Source organism: Triturus cristatus, chromosome 6 (assembly GCF_964204655.1).
Source record: "Triturus cristatus chromosome 6, aTriCri1.1, whole genome shotgun sequence".
Taxonomy (NCBI): domain Eukaryota; kingdom Metazoa; phylum Chordata; class Amphibia; order Caudata; family Salamandridae; genus Triturus; species Triturus cristatus.
In genome coordinates, this window is record NC_140589.1 from 1,220,881,080 (window position 1) to 1,220,905,745 (window position 24,666).

At 46.7% G+C, this 24,666-nt stretch overlaps 1 protein-coding gene across 1 annotated transcript in view; it reads left to right on the forward strand.

Annotated features, from left to right (window-relative positions):
* SLC16A10 (solute carrier family 16 member 10) overlaps positions 1 to 24,666 on the forward strand; it is a 369,749-nt gene that overhangs the window by 232,731 nt on the left and 112,352 nt on the right. Inside the window, exon 2 of the mRNA XM_085612135.1 lies at positions 11,164 to 11,308. Within this exon, the coding sequence (XP_085468261.1) occupies positions 11,164 to 11,308 (145 nt within the window). The remainder of the gene's footprint in view (positions 1 to 11,163; positions 11,309 to 24,666) is intronic.

Sequence of the window (24,666 nt, forward strand, 5' to 3'; positions counted from 1 at the left end):
TTGAGCCTGTGGTTTCCGGTGCACGACACCGGCATTTAATTGACGGCACAGGCACATAATTGCCGAACCTGCACTTATCACAGCTGCCACATGGTGACGCTGTTTGTGTAGTTTGAAGATGAGCAGAAAAACAGTTGTTTGTTAATTCAATATACATTTAAAACAACTGATACCTGCCACCCAAACCATTCTTAAAGCTTTGGAGGCCTCAAACAGTCTCAATTGTCCTACTTGTAGCAGTGTGATGGTTAATAGTTGTGTAAGTACAGCGGCAATGTGTGGTGCAAACTGTGGTGGCCTCCTGACGAGGGCCCAGGCACTTATGTTTTTTACAAATTAAGCACTCGTTCAGATCCATGGCTCGACTCTCAGCTCACCCCAGCCTTGAGGGACACATCCTGCGGGAACCACTTCTTCACCCTCCACTGCCTGCGAATTCAGTCAACTCTTTGTATGCCTTGGTATTGATAAATCAGCATTCCAAATACAAAGTCACCATGCGGGGCATTTATGACCGCTTATTCCTACAAATAGTCTATGAGGATTATACTGGGCAGAGCACTCCCAATATTATCACCTCATTCTAATGCCTCCTACAGTTGCTTTGCCAGACTCCCTCTGAAGCCTCTCATTAGAAGTTTCTGCAGAACCCAGGGGGAGTGGGAATATCTTTGTGTTATCAAGCTCCACATAAGAGGGGATGGCGTCTTGATTATTCCCTCTAGTCTTACCACTTGCATTCTTCCGTCCTAATGTCCTTATCTCACACTCTTCATAAACCAAGGATGCCAGGATCATTCCTTCCCATTCCCCAATGGAATTTTGTCAATTGTTCAGTCTCTCCACCCGTGGCTACCAGGTACTGGCCTGGTCGCTGGTGCAACCCTTTCTCTAATAAGGCAAAATGAATGCAGCTTGCTCTCTGCTCTTCTGCTGTTGAACACTGATCAGGCTTTTGTGATCCTCGTCACCTGGGCCCGGTCCACTTGCTGATATACCTAAGGTTGGGGGTTGCCCCGATTCTGCCTGTGGATCCCTTTCATTTCCTGTAGCTGTGGGTAAATCCGCCTGGTCAACTGACCCTAGCCCCTCAAGGACATCATCAACGCCTTGGTGCTCTTTCTCATTCATGTATTTCTTTGTTTTTGTTTTCCCTATTGTTTACTTTTTACTTTTTGAGTACCTCAAATATTTCCTGATCCGTGGCATCCTACCGGACTGCAGGATGGCTTTAAGCTATGCCCCAGGCTCCAGAACGCTGTACCCCTCCCCCCCTCCCAATAAAACGTGCACCCTAAATACCGTTGATCCTGGGGGAACTCATAACATTCCCATGAGGTAACAAGTACACTGAACACCAGTTTAACCCCTTCTCCTGCCTACAGAGGTTCTAAGAAGGTCAATTAGATGTGACAGGTAATTACGGGTATATCCGATATGCAGATAGGGGAAAAAACATGTACATTATTTGCCCATTTAGTCCAGTTTGGGCCATATGTACACAATTTAGGGATTGCAGGTTCCTAATTGTGATTCTTTACAAATGTCAATTAGGAAATCGCAATTCCTAATGTACAAAAATGTACAAGTTAGTAATAGTGATTCCTAATGGGGTTGCAATAAACCCATCTCATGAATATTAATGAGGTAGGTTGCAATTTGTGACCCATTAGGAATTGCTGCCATCACAGAGATGGTGGCCTGCTGGGGTCAGCAGACCACCATGTGTGTGATTGTTTTTCAATAAAGCAAACTTTATTTTTACATGCTGCCCGTTTTCCTCAAAGGAAAGCGGGTTGTGTTTAAAAAAAAAAGAAATTAAACTTTAAAGATTCATTTTCTAAGAGTAGGTAGTTGTCTGTGGGACCACTACCTGCTCTTAAAAATACTTGTTTCAACATTCACAAAGGGGAAGGAGTCCCATGGGGACCCCTTCCCATTTGCTAATGGTTGCCACCACCCTTGAGGTGTCAGTAAAAATAAATGCTTTACCCCTGTAATTCAGTCTCAAAACATTCAAACATTCATACATACCACGGCAGTTCGATATTAGGAAGGGGCGCCTTACTAATATGGAATCGCAAGTGGAGAGTTTGCAGTATGAGCGGGTGCTGATTATGAGCGAGTGCAACCACGCTGGAGCTGAGTGCTGCTGTAGGGCCTGGGATCTGTCATAAAAGACTAAAAAGATGGCTCTTCCAGCTGAAATAACAGATCTTCCTTTACCTCATGTCGTCAGGAGTGTTGGGTTATGTACATACTAGCTTCTCATGGACAAGGAGCCCCAGCAGGAGAAGCAGCTGCTCTTCCGACACTTTCACCCATACTATGTGAACAGAAGTTACTCTAAGAGCCTAATCAACACTTTTGCAAAAATGGGCACATATGCCACTTGCACCATTTTTGCACTAGCGCCGGAGTCTAAATGACTTCATGTGTGCATATTGCAAACAAGCATTGGAAAAGCCAATATGTTTCGCCCACTCTAAGCTAACAAAATGTCTTGCAAGTGACAGTTCATGTGCTGTTGTAGGCGAGACCTAAAAAGAGTGATGACCCTTGAGTCATATCCGCTCATGGAACCCCGGCTCTGGTCCTGTCTCTTCCATTTACTGCGCCTCCCCTCCATCTGATCCACAGACTCTCCAGTCATTGCACACATAAGACACTCTACCGCTCCACTGTCTAAGCTGCGGTCACATTTGTCAAGCACCCACACAAAAAAACAAGAGAGAGAGTCCCTCTTCCTTTCTTTGATTTATTGTGTGACTCATCTTGTCCATCTGTTTGACTGCAATGTGTGGCCAGCAGATGGTATTCAGTCCCCAGGACGCTGCTCCTTTCTTCTTTGGTTTGTAAGGGAGTGTCCTCCCCTATAAAGCACCTAGCATGGACGCATTGTCAAGGGATGGGCGAACAAAAAAAAACAGAACCCGTCCTAGGACCAAAACCCATTTACTAACTCTGCCTCAGCACGTTTGTGGCAGAGATGGAAAGCATTGCATTCTACCCAGGGCCACTGGAACTATATGGCAAGGGAGGACCAAGTTATGCAGCTGGGTCGATACAATTAAGTGACAAGAAAGGCAAATTATGTGGCGTAATGTGCCACATTTTTAGGTAGTATTAATAATGTTTTCATTTTTACAGGTTATCACTCTCTCTCTGGGCAAAGGTCTCAGGAGAAGTGTGGCTCAAGGGTTAGAGCGGCAGACCCTGATGCAGAGATCTGGCCCGGGACCAGGGTTCAATTACCCGCCTCAGCGGGTCTTGGGCTCAAAAATTACACGGACCTGATAATTCTCGCCTCGGTGCCTATTTCAATCATGGAGTCCCACTCTGCAACTCTGGGCAATAGCTTGCTTAATCTCCACAACAGCCCCCACAACGCTAAGGATGCCTGGCCTCCACCTTGGGGATGCCCAGGAGTGGACGCCTCACAGGGAAAGCCAGGATGGGTTCCACTGTGGTATTCCTACAAGCGCCTTGAGACCCTTGTGGGTGAGTAGTGCGCTATACAAGTATCAATTTACATCACATTAAGACCAGCTTCACACAAATGCAGCAATAAGCATCTGGAAGGTGACCAGTCAACCTTGCGAAGGCCCGTCCACTGCATGACAACACGAGTCACTGAGTTTTTAGTACATTTTGATCCGTTTGAGCTAGAACCGTTTTTTTTTATTAAAATGTGCAGATTATGCAACAGAATATAGATTATGTGGCAAATGCAGCAAATCCCTAAATATGCGGAAAACGGTGCAGCTACAAATTCACATAATTCCAGTGGCCCTGCTTATACCTGACCTTCAATGCTAGGCCGGTAGCGTAGCAAGAGTGCCATAGCACAGAACACTGACCATCGAACTACTGTTGCGGGAAGTAAAAAGCAGCAATAATCTGGGCTCAGTGGCTCCCCTCAGACCTCTGGGGCCAGGTGCCACTCACTGCGCCTGCTGCGTCATTGAAATCTACTGCCTTCAGTCAATCCCTCTAAGAGCTCAAAGTGTCTTGAAGAAAAGGCCCACAGCAACTTGCTCCAGGGGGGTCTGATATTGGTTATTGATGCTTCCGTAAATTCCATCCTTTAGAAGATTGTGCCCTGTCAACTGCACCAGGCTGCAATTAACAGCGGAGGCAGGATACCGTGATAGGAAGTGACTTCATACAACCTTTGACCTCAATGACGTCACAGGAAGCAACATCAGACAAACTAAGACCCTGGCGGAATCACGGAAAGTGGCTAAAACAGGCTATAAAACTGCTAAAAATAACTTCAAAATCTTATAGAAGGAGTGAAAAGCCAGGCTTGGGAAGAGCCAGGTCAGAGCTGCAACTTTTTAGTATTTGCCTGACGAAATGTCTGCCTTGTTGATTGGTGCATGGGCGGGTCACGAAAGTTCACGATCTCATCTTCAGTGGTTGTTTGAGACTCGGAAAGCTGGTTCCAAGAAAGCTAAGAACCGCGGGGGCTTGAAGTTGTAAAGTAAACCATGCAAAGTTGCAACCCATGACTATTCTTAACTGACGCGCATACTGTGGACCTGGGGTCCTGCCAACAGTGTTCCTGGGATGCCTTGTTGTGATTTGATGCCATTTTCCACCTGAATGTCCTACTTCAGACTTTAGAACCTGAGACCATATACTCTGAGGATGATTTAAAATCACCCCATACCAAAGGGAAGTCGTGAGGCACAGCATTTAACCAGAGGACTGTAGCCTCGTTTTATCCCCTGCCCCAGAAGTGACACCTTTAGATTGGTGGCAGGCAGCAGGGCCAGTGCTAGGCATGGGCAATGTGGGCAGCTGCCCAGTGCCAGTGCGTCACAGCCAGGCCATGGCATGTAGGTCCTCTTGTGACCCATGCCCATCCAATTGACAGAGAAGTGTCTCATTGCAATTGCGCCCACAGGACAGACCCCTTTCCCCTGTGTGTAGCATCCATGGTGTAGGGGGTGAGGCCTAGGGGAAGGGGGCACCTCCGAGGGCGTCCAATTGCAAGGAGACACATTCTACAGGTTTTTCTTGCAGTCATACTTCCTGTCCTACTGCCCACACAGAGGCACCAGGGGATGCCCATTGTCCCGCATTTTTAGCTCCAAGCAGTTTTAACCTTCTCGGCCAGCCACTGCTAAATTTGAGCTGGTGGTTTCTAGTGCTCAGCACCGGCACTTAACTGTCAACACCAGCACTTATGACAGTTTGCCACATGGTGGCACTGTTTGTCTAATTTAGAGACAAGCTGAACAGCAGCTGTTTATTACTTCAATATACATTAAAAATGACTAATGCCTGCCTCCAAATCCATTCTTAGAGCTTTGGGTGCCAGGAATAGTCACAATTGTCACACTTGGTGGAGGGTGATGGTCATTAGCTGTGTTGCTATTGCCACTGACATCATTGACAGCGGCAATGGGCGGTGCAGGCAAAATTGACTGCCTGACGAGGGGCTTGGCACTTCTTTTTTTTCAAATTAAGCACTGCCTCAGCCTACAAACTAGTCTCACGCCTTCAGCTCTTCATGAGCTGTAAAGGAGGTACTTGTAGGTGGCTGAGAGGGAGGGGCTTCAATGGAGGGGGGGGGTATGCAGTGCTTTAAGTGGGAATAAAATTGTGCAGGTACTCATTTAAATGGAGCGAGTGGGCGGGCATAGGGGCGGGGCTAAGAGCAAGACATGCTGATACCGATTGACTTCAATACTAGTTGCAGCACATACCAAAACACATGAGAAATGCGTTTCTCTAAATGAAACAGGTTAATTCATTACACAAAACGACAGTCAAACGCGGTGATGTTTGAACATTTCCTTGTTATATAATATTTGCAGCTTCCATACTGATGCTTGGAGAGAGACAGACAGACAGACACACGCACGTACGCACGCACGCACGCACACACACCCTTTTAATATACCTCCCAACAGTGTATCGAATCTCTTCCTTTCTCTCGCTTTTTCCCTCACACAAAAACAGGCACAGGCAAACAGAAAAATATAAGCACATACTCGGGCAAAAGAATAGGGTAGGATTAAAGCCATTTTAACCTCGTAACCTTTTGCTTTCTTAATTGCGCTGTCACTGGGCTGGCTAGATCCGGTGTTTGCAATACAGCATGATGGTCAACACCAGGAGGTATACAAATGAGCCCCCGCTGAATAGTTCAGCAGGGGCTCAGCTTAAGCGGGGGCTCAGCTCACCAGTCACAGCTACAGACATGCCTTGGCTGTCAGACAGGTCACCAGCACTAGCAGCCAATGCGCCTACCGTTTGGCAGCAGAGAAGTGCCGGTACTCCGAGTGCTAAAAATAAGAAGTGCCGGTACTCAGTACCGGTGAATACCGGCCCATTTAAAGCATTGGGGGTATGCATAAAGCAGCCTCAGGAGCAGGGTCATCTAAGACAAACAGCATGAATGTGTCACATTCATTGCAAATTCGATGGGCCTCAGGCACTCCTTTCCTGCCCAGGGCCCATACAATTCTAGAACCGTCCCCGGCAGGCAGCGCTGGAGGGTAAAGTAACTTCAGCCTAGTCATGTTTTAGAAGCGTTGGCCTGCCTTTAGTGTGTTCTGAGTGCAGCCGCTAGAGAAAGCAAACATCAGCAAGTTCAAATGTGAGTATTTTTCAAAAACAGCTGTAATCTCCACCGCAGGTTTTCGTATTCATTGACTTGCTGATAAGATTCTTGTTTGCACAGGACTTGCAGTCACACACACAGCCCTACCCCTCGCACTCACTTCCGGAACACGACTCTCCTAGCTCTGAAAAGGAAGGTGAACTCAGGCCAGGTGGGGTTCTAGTGCAGGGCATCCACAGACTGCCACATAGGGTCTCACTAGGCGGGGGTGGCCACCTAGGGTGAGGGAGAGGATGTGGCCTAAAGGACAGAGCTGCTGTCTTTGGAGCTGTGGGACCAGGTTCAAGTATGGCGCTGGCTCAACATCCTGTGATTCTGGGCAAATCACTCAATCTCCCCGTGCCAACCAAAAATGAATGTGTCCGTCTGTAACGCAACTGGTGCTCATGTAAAGCGCTTCCATACCTTCGGGTCGAGTGCGCGCTATATACAACTGCAAAAAAAAAAAAAAAAGGGATTTGTTTGTCACCTCCCAGAGCAGTAAAAAGCCACTAGTCCTAAGACAGCAAGCATCCCTGCCTAGGCCCTGACTGCCGAACTGTCCATGGAGCACCCATGGGTGAGTTGTGAGCTGGTTGGCATGGGGTCATACTGCCCCCTGCCTGAAGTAACGGTGCTGGAGATGGAAACAGGAACCCACAAACTGGAGTCACAGGTGCAAGTGGACGGCTAGAAACTATCTTGAAAAATGGCAACATTTTAAACTGTGTTTAAAAAGCTGTTTTGACTTACTGAACTGGCCACCAACAGAATGCATTTAAGACATCTGATCTTACGGCGATCAAGGTACCCAGCACGTTTCAGGACATCATAACAGCAAGGTAACTCAGGTGGTCTATGCACTTGCTGGAGCGATGTGTGTCTACTCTCTGGTAACCCGTTTGGTTCATCATAAAATAGTTCAGTTGGTTAAAGTGTGTGCACGAGGCAGCACAGGTAATATTTGGTACAGATTTGTATTTCATGTGAGGTAGCTCAGTGGGTCGCTTGTGTAATCTGCAGGTCACAGTTACAATCCCCGTGATAGGATTCAGTATATTATTCACCCTCTGTAGACAGCCGTATGTGACCTGCAAGCTATACGTTGGAATCCTTGAAGGTTTTAATGTTTTCTATTTGTGAAGTTATTATGAAGGGTTCATTGGAGTGGTAAAATATTAAGTATTAAGTGGCAAAAAAAAATTTCTATTGTGTGCTTTAAAGTTTATGAGTGGAGTAAATGCACACACAAATCGACTTACTTGGCATCCCTGAGAAACACATTTAGACACAGTTAGTTTACATGTCTACAGAGCTTGAGAAAGTCAAACCCACTTTCAAAACACAATGTTATTGTAGGCACTGGTGAAGTGACAGTGTTTGTCCAATGGGGTTGGAGTCTGGCAAGTCAATCAATCAATCTATGGGGTATATTTACAAGGGATATCGCCATCAGAACATCACTTTTAGAGATGTTCTGGTGGCGCTATGCCCTTGTCCATATTTTCAAAGCGACATTAAGACACTATTTGTGGCTTAACGCCGCCTTGTAAATACGGCCCCTTTGCACGCATCACTTTGCGTGAAAGGGGCGTGAAGTGGGTGTTGCTGTGGGTTTTCACCGCAACACCAATTGCTTTTTGATGCTGCCCCATATTTACAAGGAGGTGTAAATCCGAGGCAACGCCTACAACTATAGCGATGCAAGAGCCGAATGGGAAACAAGGAGAAATACTTTTATTTCTTCTCATTTTTGCTTTTTTTATGTGTACTGCGCTTTTTTTTAAAAACAGATTTTATTGATTTTCAAGGCAGCACACATAGAGCAAAACACCATGAATGATTGTTTAGTGCAGGGAGGTATCCCTTCCTGCACATAAACAACAATCATTAAACAATGACGATTTGCTACTTTTATGTGTTCTGATCACTGCCTAAACAATCATTTCCTGCAGCACAGGTCCCCTTGCGCTATGGTGCTAGGGTGCCTGCGTTGGCGCTAGTTAGGTAATTTTAGCACCAGCACTAGGGAAAACACAGGCGTGTGCTGTATTGTTGTAAATAAAGCGGATCCCTGTGTTTCGGAAATGCCGGAGCGCTGCACTGCCAACTTTGGCACAGCTCCGGGCTCCGACATTTCGTTGTAAATATGCCCCTATATTTCTAAAGTGCATGGCTACTCTTAAACACTTTCCGAGCTCTAAACATAAAGAGGGGGATAGAGATTAGAAAAAACAGGTTTTCAGCAGTGTCGGAAACTCCAAAAATGACAAGCAGCTACAAATTTTCCAAGGAAGAGAGTTTCATAATGTCAGACACATAACAGAAAAAGAATGGTGTATTTTTCCTCCTCTGATTTGACAAAAGAATTGATAAATATCCAAGCAGTGGAAATTCGCTCGGATGAGCCCCAAACACCATTTTGGCTCAAGAACAGGAACCGGATCCGAATGGTTCCCAATTATTGCCACCACGGTGCAAGGTTTATAAAATAAAGTGCAGTGTGGATTATTACCAGATACACCTTAGAGCAGCACTTCCTAACCCCTTGGGCTGCGATCCCCTGGGGGTTTTCAGCTCCAACTCAGGGGATCCGCGACTGCTTGCAAAAATAAATATCAGCAGATTACTAAAGTATGCATCAATAAAAAAGCAACATTTAAAAATGACGATTTCAAAATGTTCTATAAATGTGAAGGAATTTGAAATTGGAGGCTAAAAGATACGTTGGTATTCTCAGATTCATTTGTGGGAGCAGTGTAAGTGCATCGCACAAAATAAAGGCAACATAGAAATTTACATATTTTTTATATTTCTGAATTAATTAAAATATTTAATCATTTGTGCATTTGTTTGATGAATGCTTGTTTCCATGTTGTTGTGTATTATTTTGAGGTTCAAATCATCGACATTGCTTAGGCCAGTGTCCTTGGATTCCAATAGTGGCTCAGTGCGGGTCCCCAGATTTCAAAAATGTCTCTGGATTCTAGTAATGATTATGTGGGGGTCCACAGTGGTCAAAAGGTTAAGAACCATTGCCTTGACGTTTTGAGTAGACTTATTTGGAAGTCAGCAGCTCAGGTTGTTGTCTAAGACAAAAATGTTCTGTTAAACCAACGATTGATGGAATAGTCGAATAGAGAATATAGATAAGCTTCGAATGAAAGTGGGTCATTGAATGCATCCTTCCCAGTGGACCTGAAAATGAAATGCAAGGCAGCACATGCAGGTAAAGCATGTGTGGCAATAATATGTATTATTTATCCCCATGACAATGTCCCTTAAGAGCTTGGTCTAACAGGGCCACTCTGATTGCGGGTGCATAGTTTAGTTCTCACAGTCATCAAATTATTTGGCCAGAGGTGACAATGGTTGGGCCAATGAGGGTTGACCAATGACGATATAGGCTGATTCTCCATGGGAATCTGCAGAGAGTCCACCAAGGTTATTTGGTGGGGTTCACTAAATTGCCATCAGATAATAAGGGCCAGGGTCACCACCCCTCCTGGACAGTATTGCGGCTGTGCCTTTAGGGTGATATAGTATATAACACCTGACGACATTAAGTGCCTCAAGATGGCTAGAGGGCAGAACACAGAAAGTGATAGATTGCACATGTCATGCTTTGCCTTGCCATTCGCCTTCAAACTAGAGGTGTCCAATGCAGGATCAGGAGAGACAGATCCATACCAGACCTTCAGGATGACCATGGACCATGGACCATGTAAATGAGTGGAATGTATATTAATTGTGGGTGGATTTATCGTATGGTTGTAGCTCCAGGTCATCCCTCTTGCAGAGAATGGGTCGAGGAGGCGGTAACCAATCATTTTTGATGATTCATTAAAAAGATGTCTCGCTCATTGGTCATCCTTGCAGATGTCAGCGTGGAGTGAGCGGGGATTTTGCTGAGCGGTGCTGGGTTTTGCTTTGCAATCGCTACTTCCGTTTCCAAACCATTTTCATTTGCAGACTGCGAGGCAGATGTGTGCTGCATGTATCAAATTGTACAACTGATGTGGTTAAATCTTCATCTGCAGATGTTAAGAGGGAAAGTACCAGCTTGCAAAATAAGCACTGGCAAAGCCAAAGGTTCGAGGCTTAATGCAGCAGAGCAAACTGGCACCAGAAAGGGAGAGACGGCTTGAGGGAGTGCGGAAGGGTGGAGAGAGTCAGGGATTGGAAGGAAGGGATGATCATGTGAGGGAAGGGTAGAAAGACACAAGAGTGTTGAGAATGGGGAGAAAGGAATGAGAGCGTGTGTGATGAGAGGAGAGTTGTGAGAGTATGGGGATGGGGACTGAGAAGGCTGTCATTATATGTGGAGACCAGAGGTCTGACTGTAACAGATATGGAAAGAGTAGTGTATTTGTCAAAGATGGAGGCAGTGGCGGGAACCTTATGTTTGGTGGGGAACAATGGTTGCTGTGTTATGTTATAAAGTGCCATGAGATGGTTGCAAAGCATGTAGGCGTGCCATTCAAGGAGCTCTTGCACTACTCTTGTTGATCCCAGGGCACTCAGTGTATCTTGTGTTTGTTCCACAGCTTGGGTGAACTCCCTCTCCATGGGAATGATCTTCTTCTGCTCCCCCATCGTCAGCGTATTCACAGATCTGTTTGGGTGTCGCAAAACGGCTGTCGTAGGCGCTGCAGTGGGATTTATTGGGCTGCTGTCCAGCTCCTTTGTAAGGTAGGAATACCAGACTCTTGTAATGCTTCCTAAGACAACAGATGCTGCAGTTGTATCCATATTTGGACAGGTATCTTGTGGGAGGGGGTGACCAAATATGCCGCAGGTTTGACTAAATTATGCAGCACAAAAGGCAAATTATGTGGGGTAACGGAGCACATTTTGTGACAGTATTACTTCATTATTTTGTCCTTTTTTCACATGGTTACACTGTCTGGAAAAATATTTCACCTCTTCAGTACCAGTTTAACAACCAAATACAGCAATACGTAACTGAAAGCTGACCAGTCATCTTTTGCAAATGGTTTTCCACTGCACTGAAACCAAGTCGTGACGTTTTTAGTAACTTTTGACCCATTTCAGCTGGAAACAAACTTTTTTGTTAAAATCTGCAGATTATGAAACCGATGATGAATTATGTGGCAAATGCGGCCAATTATTAATTATGCAGCAAATGCCTCGACCTTTGAATCACTCAATTCCAGTGACTCCTGCCCATAGCATTGTACTTGGGATTGATTCTGGAGGCTCTCATTGAGGAACAGTTCGGGTCCTAAAGAAAACTAGGTGTGGATTTAAGTGTAAAATGTCTGGTACAGCTAATCTGATTATATTTTTCTTAGAGGTAAGGAATAAACGACATATTTCACTTTTATGAACAACAGTCAGAAAAGTTTACGTATTTTCCCGGTTTCTGCGTGGGCCTGTTGACATTCATTCACATATTTGTACATTCTGACATCTAAACTCTTCCTCGACACAAATGTCAGCAGAACCGAAATGTCTGGTGCTTGCTTAGTAACAAACATTTCGTGTTTGCGAAATATCTGGTCTATAAATCTGAAAATGCTAGAAATGTGAACTAAGATGCAACCTCGGCATGTTCTACTGAGCGGTATGCAGCAGATTGTCACTTTCAAGACGCGTTGCTTAGGCAACAGGAGCAAGCTCGTGCATTTATAGGGCATTTGAGGGCTGCGGCTGTCCGGACTGGGACAGGAGGAAACAAAAATAATGACCAACCCACCAGCCAAGGAATTGGAGGAGGCAAAATACCGTGCGGTGGTCTGTGGAAACATAACATTTACCGATATTTTCCAGAGATCGTGTACAAGCAGCATGATCCGTAAAAATATAACATTCGCTACGATATTTCTTAGACAGGATGGTCTGCAGAAATATAGCAGGCCTATACCATTTACTGAGAACGTATAAACTGGGTGGAGGAAATATGGCATTTCCTGCGATCATTCACAAGCAAGATGGTCTGTAGAAATATAAAATTCAATGAGAACATTCACAAAGATTATAGTATTTAGAATATAACTTTTTATAAGTTCATTCACAAACAGGAGGGTCTGAAGGATGAAGGAATTAGTAACACATTTCCAAAATTGATTAAATTCCATTGATCAGTATGTACTTTCAAGGGCATAGCTTGGGGAGGGGGGGGGGGGGGGTTAGGGGTGTTACACCGCCCTAATAAATGTATTTTGTGATACTTAGTTGGGTACAGGTGATTTCAGTCGGGTATGGTAAAGTGTCTATCGGATTTCACCAGGAATGTTTACACACACACACAAACACACACACACAGACAAAAACACACACACACTCTCTTTGTTTGGAAACACTTTAAAAAGTTGATTATTTCACAAAATAATGATCTTTCTCTCCTCTCGTACCATACTAATCCGCACTCCTCTCCCATTGCGCTGCCCCTTAAGCCCCTCTCATGTGCCCTACTCTTCATATAATGTATTTTAACATTATGTGCCAGTGTGATTGTTGAGAAATCTGAAGCTCTCACCCCCCCAATCCTACTGACCAAGCCACGCCCCTGTGTACTTTCAAAAGTGACAAATCCACAACATTTATAGAAATGTTCTGCTTCTTCAATCAGTCAATCAAATAATCTCTATTCGGCAATATACTGACCATAAAATAAACAAATATACGGAAATTCATAAAAATCCATATACAATTCAGTCATAAAACAGCGTATCTTGAAACAGCATAAGAACCAAAATAACAAATAATAGAAAAAACAAAAGTACCAAAAAATCCACCGAATTGCGCCAATGAAAGGTAGCTTTTAGAAATCCTCTAGCAGTAACAAACTGCCAGCTCAGACAACATGTGAACGAAATAAAACGTCGGTCTGTATTGTCGAAACCCATGAGGCTTAAGAATAAGCAATATATAATGTCCCCTAAAAGGATCATAGCAGCAGCAAAAAAAGATTAAATGCTCTAATGTCTGCAGAGAAGAATTGTCATAGGGTCATACTAGTATAAACTCACAAGGCAGTGGTATGATGCTAGGTACGTCGGCGCCCCTCACGAGAAGTCACACAAATATTAATACTTGAAATCACAAATCGGGTAGATAGTGCTGCAAGGTGAGGAGAACCACCAACCTCCCCAAACACGTGGCCGAAGCCAACACAATGAACAATAGTAATCCTCAGCACACGTCTGGAATGTAGCAAGCAATTATTCTTTGTGATCTGTATACACAAATAATAAGACAATATTGTAAACTTTGTTTCCTTTTTTTAATCCTTAATCTTGTATCAGCCAACACACGTTTCGTCGCATACATGGGAAATCGTCCCGCGACTTTCTCAAGGCTTAATATCTTCCAACTAATCCTTTCAATAGTGGTGATACTTCCATCCCACAAGGATCTAAAATTTGTTTTTGGATGTTGGGCCAAAGTGATGCCGGATTGAAGAAGGGGGAGTTGCCCAGGAGCATAAGCCCCGTCTTGTCCCCATTAAGGTGAAGGCAAGAGAGTTCCATCCACTTGGCAACCTCCTCTAGGCAACAGCCTAGGGTGCTAGATGACCCCTCGGGGTGGTTAAGCGTCACCACGAGCTGCTTGTCATCTGCATAGGTGATGATTTTTATGCCAAATGGGTGGACAATCTCTGCCAAGGGTCTCATATATACATTGGACAGCGTGGGCCTCAGGGCCGAGCCCTGAGGAACCCCACAGCTGAGAGGCAGCTGGTTGGATACAACATCTGCCTCAAAAGCCTTAAAGGAGCGTTCACTGAGAAAGGACTGCAGCCAGGCTACTGCAGAGCCGGACACTCCCAAATTCTTGAGTCTAAGGATCAGTGTGTTATGGTGCTATGGGGTTATAGTGCTACTGAAATTGTTATTTGTGTAAATACTGGGACAGACCAACACATCTGACATTCTTACAGTGCATGCATCTCTTATATAACGGGATTGAACAAAGGCAAAAGCATTCCTCTCTTAAGTAGTGAAGAGGTAACAAGCTGTGTGCCTTTTTTCCCCTCCATGGCATTTACATTTAAGTGTGAGGTTGCAGGCTGCCTCCAGTCAGGATATTCAAACAAAAGGAGGCCTGATGGCCCCTTAAGTTCAGCTAAGCTGGAGGGGTGAAAAAAAGCTCCCTCGCTGCCTTCATGTTGCTGCTGGGAATTGAAAGCGGACAACAAAAGCTCTCTCCCTGCCTGCACGTTGCTGCTGGGAATTGAAAGCGGACAACAAAAGCTCCCTCCCTGCCTGCACGTTGCTGCTGGGAATTGAAAGCAGACAACGTACAGGTACTGGTGAACGTGTCCCGGTGTCTTACACCGGGACAAGTTCAGCATATTTCTGTGGGGCCCAAGTTCTTGGCAGGGGGGACGGCGTCCACCCTGTGGCACCTGCATGTACCCCCGATGTATGCCCGATGTGTGCCCTGGGTTTGTCCCTAGCATTATCAGGGTCCTTGCCCCCAGCCACCTCCCTCTTTCTCATAATGCTCTCCGTAAAGCCCTCCAGCAGTGTCGAAGATTTATTGTTGTAGCAAAGTGGATGGCAAATCACTAAGGGCAGTAGCATGGAGGAAAAAACAGGGATAACACAAAACACATCCGAAGGTTTTACAACCGGGTTCAGGCACAGTTTACCATCTGTACAAGGAAATGTGAAGGTCCACTCACCGCTGAGTAAGTCAAAAACCAAGGCTGTCCCAGCACACCCTCTTCTGGCCGATAACAGGCGTAGTCGTGCCCGGGCACAGCCCGCGGGAGTCCCACATGGCGGGGCCTCTTAGTGCACTATATAGCGCTGGCAACAGGTGCAAACGATGATACTGTCCGCCTCCCGGCCCCCTAGAATGTTGGGACCTGTAGTCCTTAACAGTGCTTCTCCCGCTTCTTCTTTCCACTTTAGAAACTGTTTCCCCTACAGATGGACTGTTGAGAGGGAGCTAGCAGTGCTCTCCCGTGCCTTGTTTGCATGCTTCTACTGTTTTATGAGCAGAGCAAGAAGCAGCCTGAGAACTCCAAGGCCATTCTTTTCTGTTTCATGCATTCTGGCTATGAAATGTGAGTCATTTTAGGATATGAGTCCACGCACACCACTGCACTACCTCCCCACGCCATTAGACTATCTCCTAAAAACATTCATCTACTACTCTTACCGCATAACCAACACCCACCTACCACCATCACTTTGCCACTTTTAGCTCTGTCATCTCTATTACAGAATAACCACTGGTCTGCCTTTGCTTAGCACCACTTTACCACACGCAAAACTGCATGGTGACTGTTGAGCATCACACTTCTGCCACCACTTTGTAGCACCACACTATTATCACTGAGCACTGCTGTCCCACCCAACTATGACTGCAAACCAATGCACTGATCCCAAATCATCAGACTACCCACCACCTTCCCGCCTACAAGCAAACCCACTGTGACTCTCATCACCACATTACCACCCACCAGCATCAATCTACCCTCTTAGCACTGCAGTACTACCCACCCAGTGGTATTACCAACCACTTAAAAGGCACTACCAACCCTCATCACAACACTATCACACCGCACTCACTACCTACCACCACATTCTTTTCATACTGAATGACCTCCTGCCACAGCCAGCATAAGCAATTGGATCAAGTGCATAAATGATAAACTACAAACACAATGAAGGAGCCTGCAGAGCTAATCAGATCTACCAGCATAACACACTTAATAAAATATGTGTGTCCATCACTCACACTTCTTCATGAATTACATGCTAAGCTCCACACCTCAGGGGTCAATACTAAATGGAAGCATTTCCCACAGAGGCTCACATCAAGGACAACACTCTTCCAACCGTACCACCCATGGTGTACTGTTCTACCTGCGCGGACAAGTGCTTCAGTGTCCCACAAAGGAGTAGTAATTGCAAAACAAATACTATAATACAGATGTCATGCCACGTGCTACCACTGCCTTACCACCCTTTAGAATCACTGGCAAAGCACACAGTACTGTCCCTGCAAAACATCATCCATAGAAACCAACCCTGCCTTTCTAACATTCCACTACCACTCCTATACCACTCTACTGGTATCGCACAATACTTCACTCCCATACCCTAGTGCTGCACTACCACCCATTGTATTCCAAAATCATTTTCGCAATACCAACATTACCGATTACATTACCGCTGCCCAGACTACTCCTCTAATAGATCCACCACCATAGGCCAGGACAGGACCGCCATGTGTGCCTCCAGAGTGGCATATCACACTAGCACACTAGTATTAGTATTGGTGACCTTACTATCACACCTCATAATTGTACTAACCACCATCCAGCTTCTCACAAATCCCAGTACCCCACTCCCAATACCACTCTCATCTGGCAACACTTCACAATTGCCTCCAAGCTAAGTCACTTTCGCCTCTACCATTGCACTATAATTTCCAGTGCCAATTTACTACCATCATTCAACATAGCACTGTCATGACACACTACCATATTAGCAACATCTACAACACTCTTATCGCCACATCACTTCACTATTACCTCTGGGTTGGAATGCTACTCCCCAATATTGGACTACAACACTCAGCAAACACTACCACTCTATGCTACAAAATTACCACCCAACACATAGCAAACACTAACACATTGCCTTCATGATTACTGCACTACTACCCACTGTTGGAAAACGAGGCAGCATCTGGGAGGCCTCCAATTGTAGCGCCTGACTCTCAGAGGGTAGCGTTGCAGAGCAGTCTGAGGCTTACTCAAGGGAGGTGGTTTGGGCTAGTAATCGCCATTTGCAGGTGCACAAAAATAACACTCAATAATTGATTGTCCAGTCTGTACTTTGCTTTATAAAAGTAAGAGTACATTTATTAAACACACACACTACTCAATACTATGCACCAATTTACAAATATACATAAGCTGTTGGAATTACTTTGTGACATTGCATAACATCTCCACCCCTCCCGCAAAGGGGGGGTGGGGTCTAGTACCACCACTCCCATGTATGCACATCAACTTGCCCCCAATGCAGATAGTTGAACATAACCTGGAGCGAGGGCCCTGCGCACTGGCACCCTCCCAGTGGCGACGCACCCCATTACCTCAACAAGCATTAAAAAGGGGTAAACCTGCCTTGGTGACACATGACCCTGACTGAGCATCTCCTACTGACCATACAGTATGCACCTCTATATCTTAAGGGCTAGCAGTCTGAGGTCTTCACCTAAGCGCAGCAGCAAGAATCCATGTTTACGCACACTTTAGAATGACAGTACTCATCACCTTGGTTGATCATTTGAATGCATGGCAATTACAGCCCCTAAAGGCATCACAGATGAAATCACAGGATTACACATCTACAGCCAGACACCCTAGCAGGACTGTCTGGCAACATAACCCCACTTGGCTTATGACACCTCCTTACACATGTGACTTACAGTCCCTCAAAAGAAGTACTCCTGGCAACTACACTTCTCCTGCAGTTAGCCTCTTCACTTTAAAAGGAATCACAGGTAAAAGCATGGGATTACGTAAATACAGCCAGACCCCCTAGCAGGAAGGTCCAGCAACATAACTCCATTTAGCTTAACATCACCTTACACAGGTACTTCACTTTACACATGTGACTTTCAGTCCACCTAAAAAGAAATAACCACTAGTAAATGCATTTCGGTGCAATTACATCACTTCACCTCCAGGGGATGCACTTCTTCACACATCCCCCACTCAGCCCTTCACTTCATAATGCACTTCTCCACACACCCTCAGCTGTAGAACAAAAGTTCCAGCCTAGAATGTGTTTAAATGCTAGCTGAGCCCTTGAGGGGTAGTTTCCTTTAGGTCCCCATGACACTGAGGGTGGGACTTTTCTTCGTGCTGGGGGGGAGACAGCTCCCCCAGCACCTTTTCACAAGTGAGGGTGACCCCCCTCCTCTGGGGGCCACAAAGCACCAAAACGGCAGATTTCTTCGTGCTCGGGGGGGGGGGGAGACTGTGCTTCTCCTGCAGCTCCCCCAGCACCTTTTCACAAGTGAGGGTGACCCCCCCCTCCTCTGGGGGCCACAAAGCACCAAAACTGCAGATTTGCTCCTCTTTACCAGCCCCCGCCACTGGGAACACTCTCCTCTGCCCTCTGGGTCTCTGAGAGGGTAGATTCAGCTGTGTGCTGTCTTCACTGGCTCCCTGCGCCAACCTTTTGCCAGGCTCTCTTTCTGGGCCCCTCTTGTCCCTGCGCAGAGGCCCCTGTTTCTGTGCACCAGTCCTGGGCTCTTCTTCTGGTGCTGATAGGGTCCTGGGGGCAGTCAGGGGGTCTCTCCTTCCAACTGCCCATTGTGCCAGGCTCCAGCACCTTCCGCCTCAGCCGAGCACACACCCCAGAGAGCTTCTCTTCCTGTGCAGGCACTTTTTAAAAATTGAGTAGGGGGCTGGCAGGAAGTCTCTGTTGGTCCTATCAAACAGCGACACATCACGTCCCTGCCCCTGCTCCCTCCTTCTTGTCCAGCCTCTGGGTTTGTTAAAAATGGTGTCATCCAGTGTCTCTGAAGCCCCTTTCGCCCACGCTGCCTTCCCTCCTTGGTGCAGCCTGGTGCCTGGCACCCAGTGACAGCTGCTGATGGATGAGCCTGTAGCCCCTCCCATTTTCTCTTCGTGGAGAGGAGGCCCTAGCTTGTGGAAAAAAGGTTATCAATCCATCCAGCTGAGGTCAGCCCTCAGCCTGGGTCTGGTCATGGCTGGCTCAGGGAAATATGACAGTTCTGGATGACCCAAAAGCAGTACAAATATGACTTTGGACTCTGCAGAATACTTCTTTTCACATTTGCTACATTGGACTTAAGTGCGTGTCTGGAATCTGTAGGCCTAATTGAAGTTAATCTAGCCCCTGGCTCCACATTCTCATAGTGGAATAATGAAGTAAAAAAACACTAAGACACACTGACTTTCCCTGGCATGTTTCCAGTGTATAAAGCCTATTCCACCCAATACTGCATAAGTCCTGCCAGACCATTCACTTTGTAGCTGCTCCTGGACTGCGCATGCTAGGAATCTCCCCTGAGCAGCCCGTACACGTGTGCACACACATGTACACATGTGTCTGCATGTAACTAGCCCGGTGTCCCTTACTCCAGCTGCTGCGCAGTGGCCTGGTCAAGCCAGGGGAACACCCGCAAAATCCCCATGCAGTCTCTCACATCCTGAGTTCACTGTGGGTGAGTCCCAACTTATGAGGCTCCCCCACAGTAAAAGCTCCACAATTAGGTGCTCAAAAAGCGAAAAATCCGGGCGGCCCATAGTGTCAGAACCACCTTCTAACACCCACACACAACCACACTACCACCTCACCTCACATCACCACACTGCCTCTTCCCAGTACTCTACCCCTCAGCACTGCACTACTACAAGGGTGCAGTTGTAGCTCCTCCGCTAAGGCGGAGGAGCGTCGCCCCACTGCTCTGATGCAGTGCAAGAAAGGAAAAATAAAATGATAATAACAGAATGTTATTATCATATTATGTTGTCCTTATGCAGCAGCTTTGCATGACAGGGCCGGGCGGGCTGCTCTGCTCGCAGGGAAGGAGTGGTAGCACCCTCCTAAGTGCGCAGTGAGTGTTTGGCTGGCCCTCTCGGGCCGACCAAACAGACATTGCGCACTTCGCATTTTCTACATGAAGGCTGCATTACAGCCTGTGTGGAGAACATGCCCAGGCCCCCAGTCCCTGACTGAGCGCCAAACCACAGCGCTCAGACCAATCACAACGCTGCATCGCAGCGTTGTGATTGGTCAGGGGAGCCTGGGTACTTACCAATCACAATGCTGCATTGTAGGGTTGTGATTGGTCAGGGAAGCCTGCTGCACCGCCAAGCATATTATGAGTTTCTACACTTACCTCCTTTTAATGGTGGTGAGCCACCCATAAAAAGGGTGCCGATGAGGAAACTAAGGGGGCCCTTCAAGGCTCCATGGTGCATTGGTGCACAAGGGTGCATGCAGGAGGGCACATGGTGTGCCCCCAGGTCTTCCCGCATCCTCAGTTCATGCACCGCATGGACTTTATAGTCCATGCCCTGCTCAAACGCGCTGTGGCGGTCTCACGGCGCTGCCTTTCTAAGGCTCCCCTATGAGCCTTTGAAAGGCAGCACTGTGGGCCAGTTGCCGCAGGACTGTCCACCCGGATTACAATTTGCATCCCAGTGGGTGGGTGGCGGTGGAGTTTGGCAGTGTGGGAAAGGGACAGTGGCGTGCCGCCCCGCTTCAACACCGCCAAACTCATAATCCGGCCGAGTCTTTAAAGCATACACATAGATTGTGCTTTGGCTCTACCAAGAGGAGTATTTCTCTCACATCTCATGCTGTTAGCGGTTTTGAGTGCTTGTAATTTATGAGGAAATGTTTAACATCTCAAAATTACTATGAATCAACTCAAATTAAATGTATCTCCGAAATGCTTTACAGGAAACAATAAATTGTGTTCCCTTGAGTTCCCTGGGCCTCGGTGCCCCTTCATCTGCTGCAGTATTGACAGCTACACCCCTCCTCCAAAGCCCTTGTACCCAACTTTTCTAGTTAATGCCCACTTTTCCTTTCAGGGCTAGAATAGCCATCTCACAGATTGGGCATTTTCCAGGGTTGAGGGTGCCAGATGCTTTGAGGGCTGCAGGCCTTCAAAAAATACCCCAGTTTCCTGGGATTTATTGCAGCAGGCATGTTTGAAGGGGGAGGGGGTGGGGGGGGGGGGAGAAAGAGAGAGGAATACAGAAAGAAGAAGGTGTGGCTGGTTTGAACATTTCTGCTAAGGCTGCTTCTGGTTTGAGACAGGAGCTAATACCGTTTCCATGCTCAGTAAGGAATATCTAGTACTAACCCAATTAAACAGTTATTTTCATGAGCTAGGAAGGATGATGAGACAGAGTTTTAACATAGTATGGTATTTGTAAATCGTGCGTACACTGCAACAGGTATTTTGACGCTGAATAACAGATGTTTCTCATTTTATCGACTTCCGAAGGTGAAAGGCTGAGTGCATTCACTGGGACATGAGGTCAAACACAGGCCCCGACACTGGACGTATTAGTCCACTAAGCCACCAGACCTCAAGTGGCGTACTGCCCAGGCCCAACTTTTCAAGAGGCACCCAGGAACTTTTCAATCATACTCCAGTCTATTGCTCTATTTTTCAACGTTGAACCTGTAATTCAATATTGTTTGGCATCATGGGTATGAATTAGTAGAAAAAGAGTCCTGCAACTCACATTTTTTCCGAAAGGGGGCCTCTTAAATATGTCTTTCCTGGGGATCCAAAATCCATATCATAACAGTTTGAAGGGGCCTAGCTGGAACTCGAAATCGTAACTTTGATAAATCACTGCAGATGTTAGAGGCGCCCGTTAACTGCCTGGGTCATCTGGGTCATCTTGCCAGCTCGAATGAGCAGCAAGCGTCTACACATTAGGAAGGATGGTCTCGAGACCTGCTATAAGTTAGTGCGTCGTCATGCCTTCGACCTTTGTCGAAGTATGATTTAGCAGAAGTGCTTGAGGCGTCTCTGGCGAAGACGTTTTTGTAACGTATCGTTTGCTACCTCTTGTATGTTGTTTGCTCCTGATACTTGCACTAATGTCACTATTGCCTCATGGACCGTAACGTTCGATTTTGTAACATGTCACTTGTAATTTTTCTCCTTATGTATCATTTCTGCTCCTATTGTGAAGCGCTCTGACACCTTCGGGTAAAGTCCGCGCTATATAAAAACGCATTAAATAAATAAATAAATAAATAAAACCGTTCTGTGCAATGAGAGGACTTTATCTGTACTCAAGACAATAGTGCCACCTTCAGGCCATAGTGGTGTGACACGTTCCGTGGGAGACTTCAATAATACGATTTTCCTTTAACATTTACAAGTTCAAGTTCATCGCCTGCCTTGGGCAGCTGCTGGCTGAATGTGGCTACTAATACAGTTCTTCTCATCGGTCTCTGATTGGTTTCAAGCATAAGATGGGTCATAATACAGCTACGTCTCATACTCCGGGATCTCTCAAATGTTCTGATCCCACTTTGATTCCCTCTTCACTGTTTCCCAGACGTCCCTTCCTCTTGTGCTATCCTTGCATATTCTTATCTAGTTTCTCCTCTTCCTACCCCATTCGTCTCCACTCTCTCTTTCCATATCTCATTTGATTTACCTTCCATTTTCTTCTTCACTTCCAGCATCACAATGTTCTAATTGTTTACATTCCAATCCTCTCTTCTGCCTCCCGTCACCATCTTCCCGATCCATGGGCGTCCGCAGGGGGGGGCAAAGGGGGCACTTGCCCCCCCCTGGATCGCTGGTGCAGGCCCAGTCAGGGCCGGCGCTAGGCATGGGCAGTGGGCAGCTGGACCTCGCGGCTGTCTAACTAGAATGGGCCCCCCACGAGTCCATCATGCTTTTGAAATGGTGCCATTGTAGTTACAGGTGGGCAACCCCCTCCCTTTGTTTCGCAGATTTGGTGAACTGTGAAAGACACAAGGCGGGGTGGGGGGGTGAGGGGGGTGAGGGGGGAGCCCTCTCCTGGGCCCGGCTGCCATGGGCTGAAATGGCAACATGACACCGCATCCCTTTGAGGTGCTGCAGACTGGGCAGGGCAGGGTTTGTGGCCGTGATTAGCTTTCCCTTTATCTCTTTCTTTTAGCTTAATCGCTGCATCTGCATGATAACAGCATTAGGCAGACACTTGAACTGGGGTGAGGTGTGAAGTGGGCCCTGCCCCTGCATGAATGAAACGCAGAGCATCCTGCAGGGCTCACAACAAAAAAACAGAGTGACCTCACATAACAATGGGCTCTGCTCACTTCCAAAGAAGGGAAAGGGAGAAGAGCAGAAAACGGAGAGAGAGAGCTGGTTATAGATTTTTTTTTAAATGTATTTAAAACTTGTGCTCAATCATGTCGGAGGACGGTGATGAAGTAAAAAGTTTGCCCCCCCCTTGAAACATTTCTGCGGACGCCCATGTCCCGATCCCCTACATATTCCAAGCGCCCTACTCTCCACCTCAAGCCTTTTTCGTCCTCACATCCCTCTTTGTGCCCCCTCTCCTTTTTCGTATGTAGTATCTAGTGCTTAATTTGAGCCGGTGGTTGTAGGTGGGGCCCAGTAGCACCTAATTTTCCTCAACAAACTTTGATCCAGTGCAAGAGAGAGAAAAACGCAAAAGGAGGAGGGTGTAGGGGGAGGGGGAGAAAGAGGAAGCGAAAGATGGAAAAACAATGCCAAAGGGAGGGATGAAAAATAACCTGCGAGGATGAGATAAAGAGGCAGGGAGTGTCTGGTGGTGAATTAAAGAGGCTTGAGGCTGAACTAAGTCTACACTGCCTTGGTGTTCGGCACCCTTACATTGGATAGCGCCAACCGTGGGCTCCTGAACACAAGTTTTGGTTCAGGCACTTACTCTTTTACAAATGAAGCACTGTCTGTGCTTATGCATGTGCTTACCACAGACCAAGCTGCAAAGCAAAGGAGTGCTGTGCAAGGCGAGAGGAGGCGCACAAGAGGATGAAGCAAGGACAAGATGAAAGGTGTTTCGCCAGGCAATGTTCATGGCTGGGGCGCAGGAGGGCTGTTCATCTACCCACGAATCTTCAGCCGTTTCTGAAACTCCACGAGGGAAGGAGGTTGTGGAAACTGTGCAGGATTTCCTGACTCTTGGGTGGCTAACAGGAGAAGAGGTGCTGTGAACTCCAGCGGTGTCCCTCCTTAAAAGGCGGAGGGGCCCTCGCCCCACGTTTTTCCTACCTTGAAGCGTGTCTGTCAGGCTGAGCAAAGGTAAGCCTGATAGACCCTCTTCTTGTACAGAAAGGCAGCCAGACACTGTACTTATGATAAATACACAGGTGATAGGTTGCCTGAGCTGAACTTTGCCGGCGGCTGAAGATGTAATAGCCCTGTGGGTGTGACCTTCTCAGTCCAGCAGTGCTCCTGGTGGTCCTCCTCCTCATGAGGGTGAACGGCATTGGGAGCCTTGGAGGCGGGCCCTTCAGTTTTAAGCCCAGAAGTGCCCTGAGCCTAGTGTCCATCAGTGATGCTCGTCA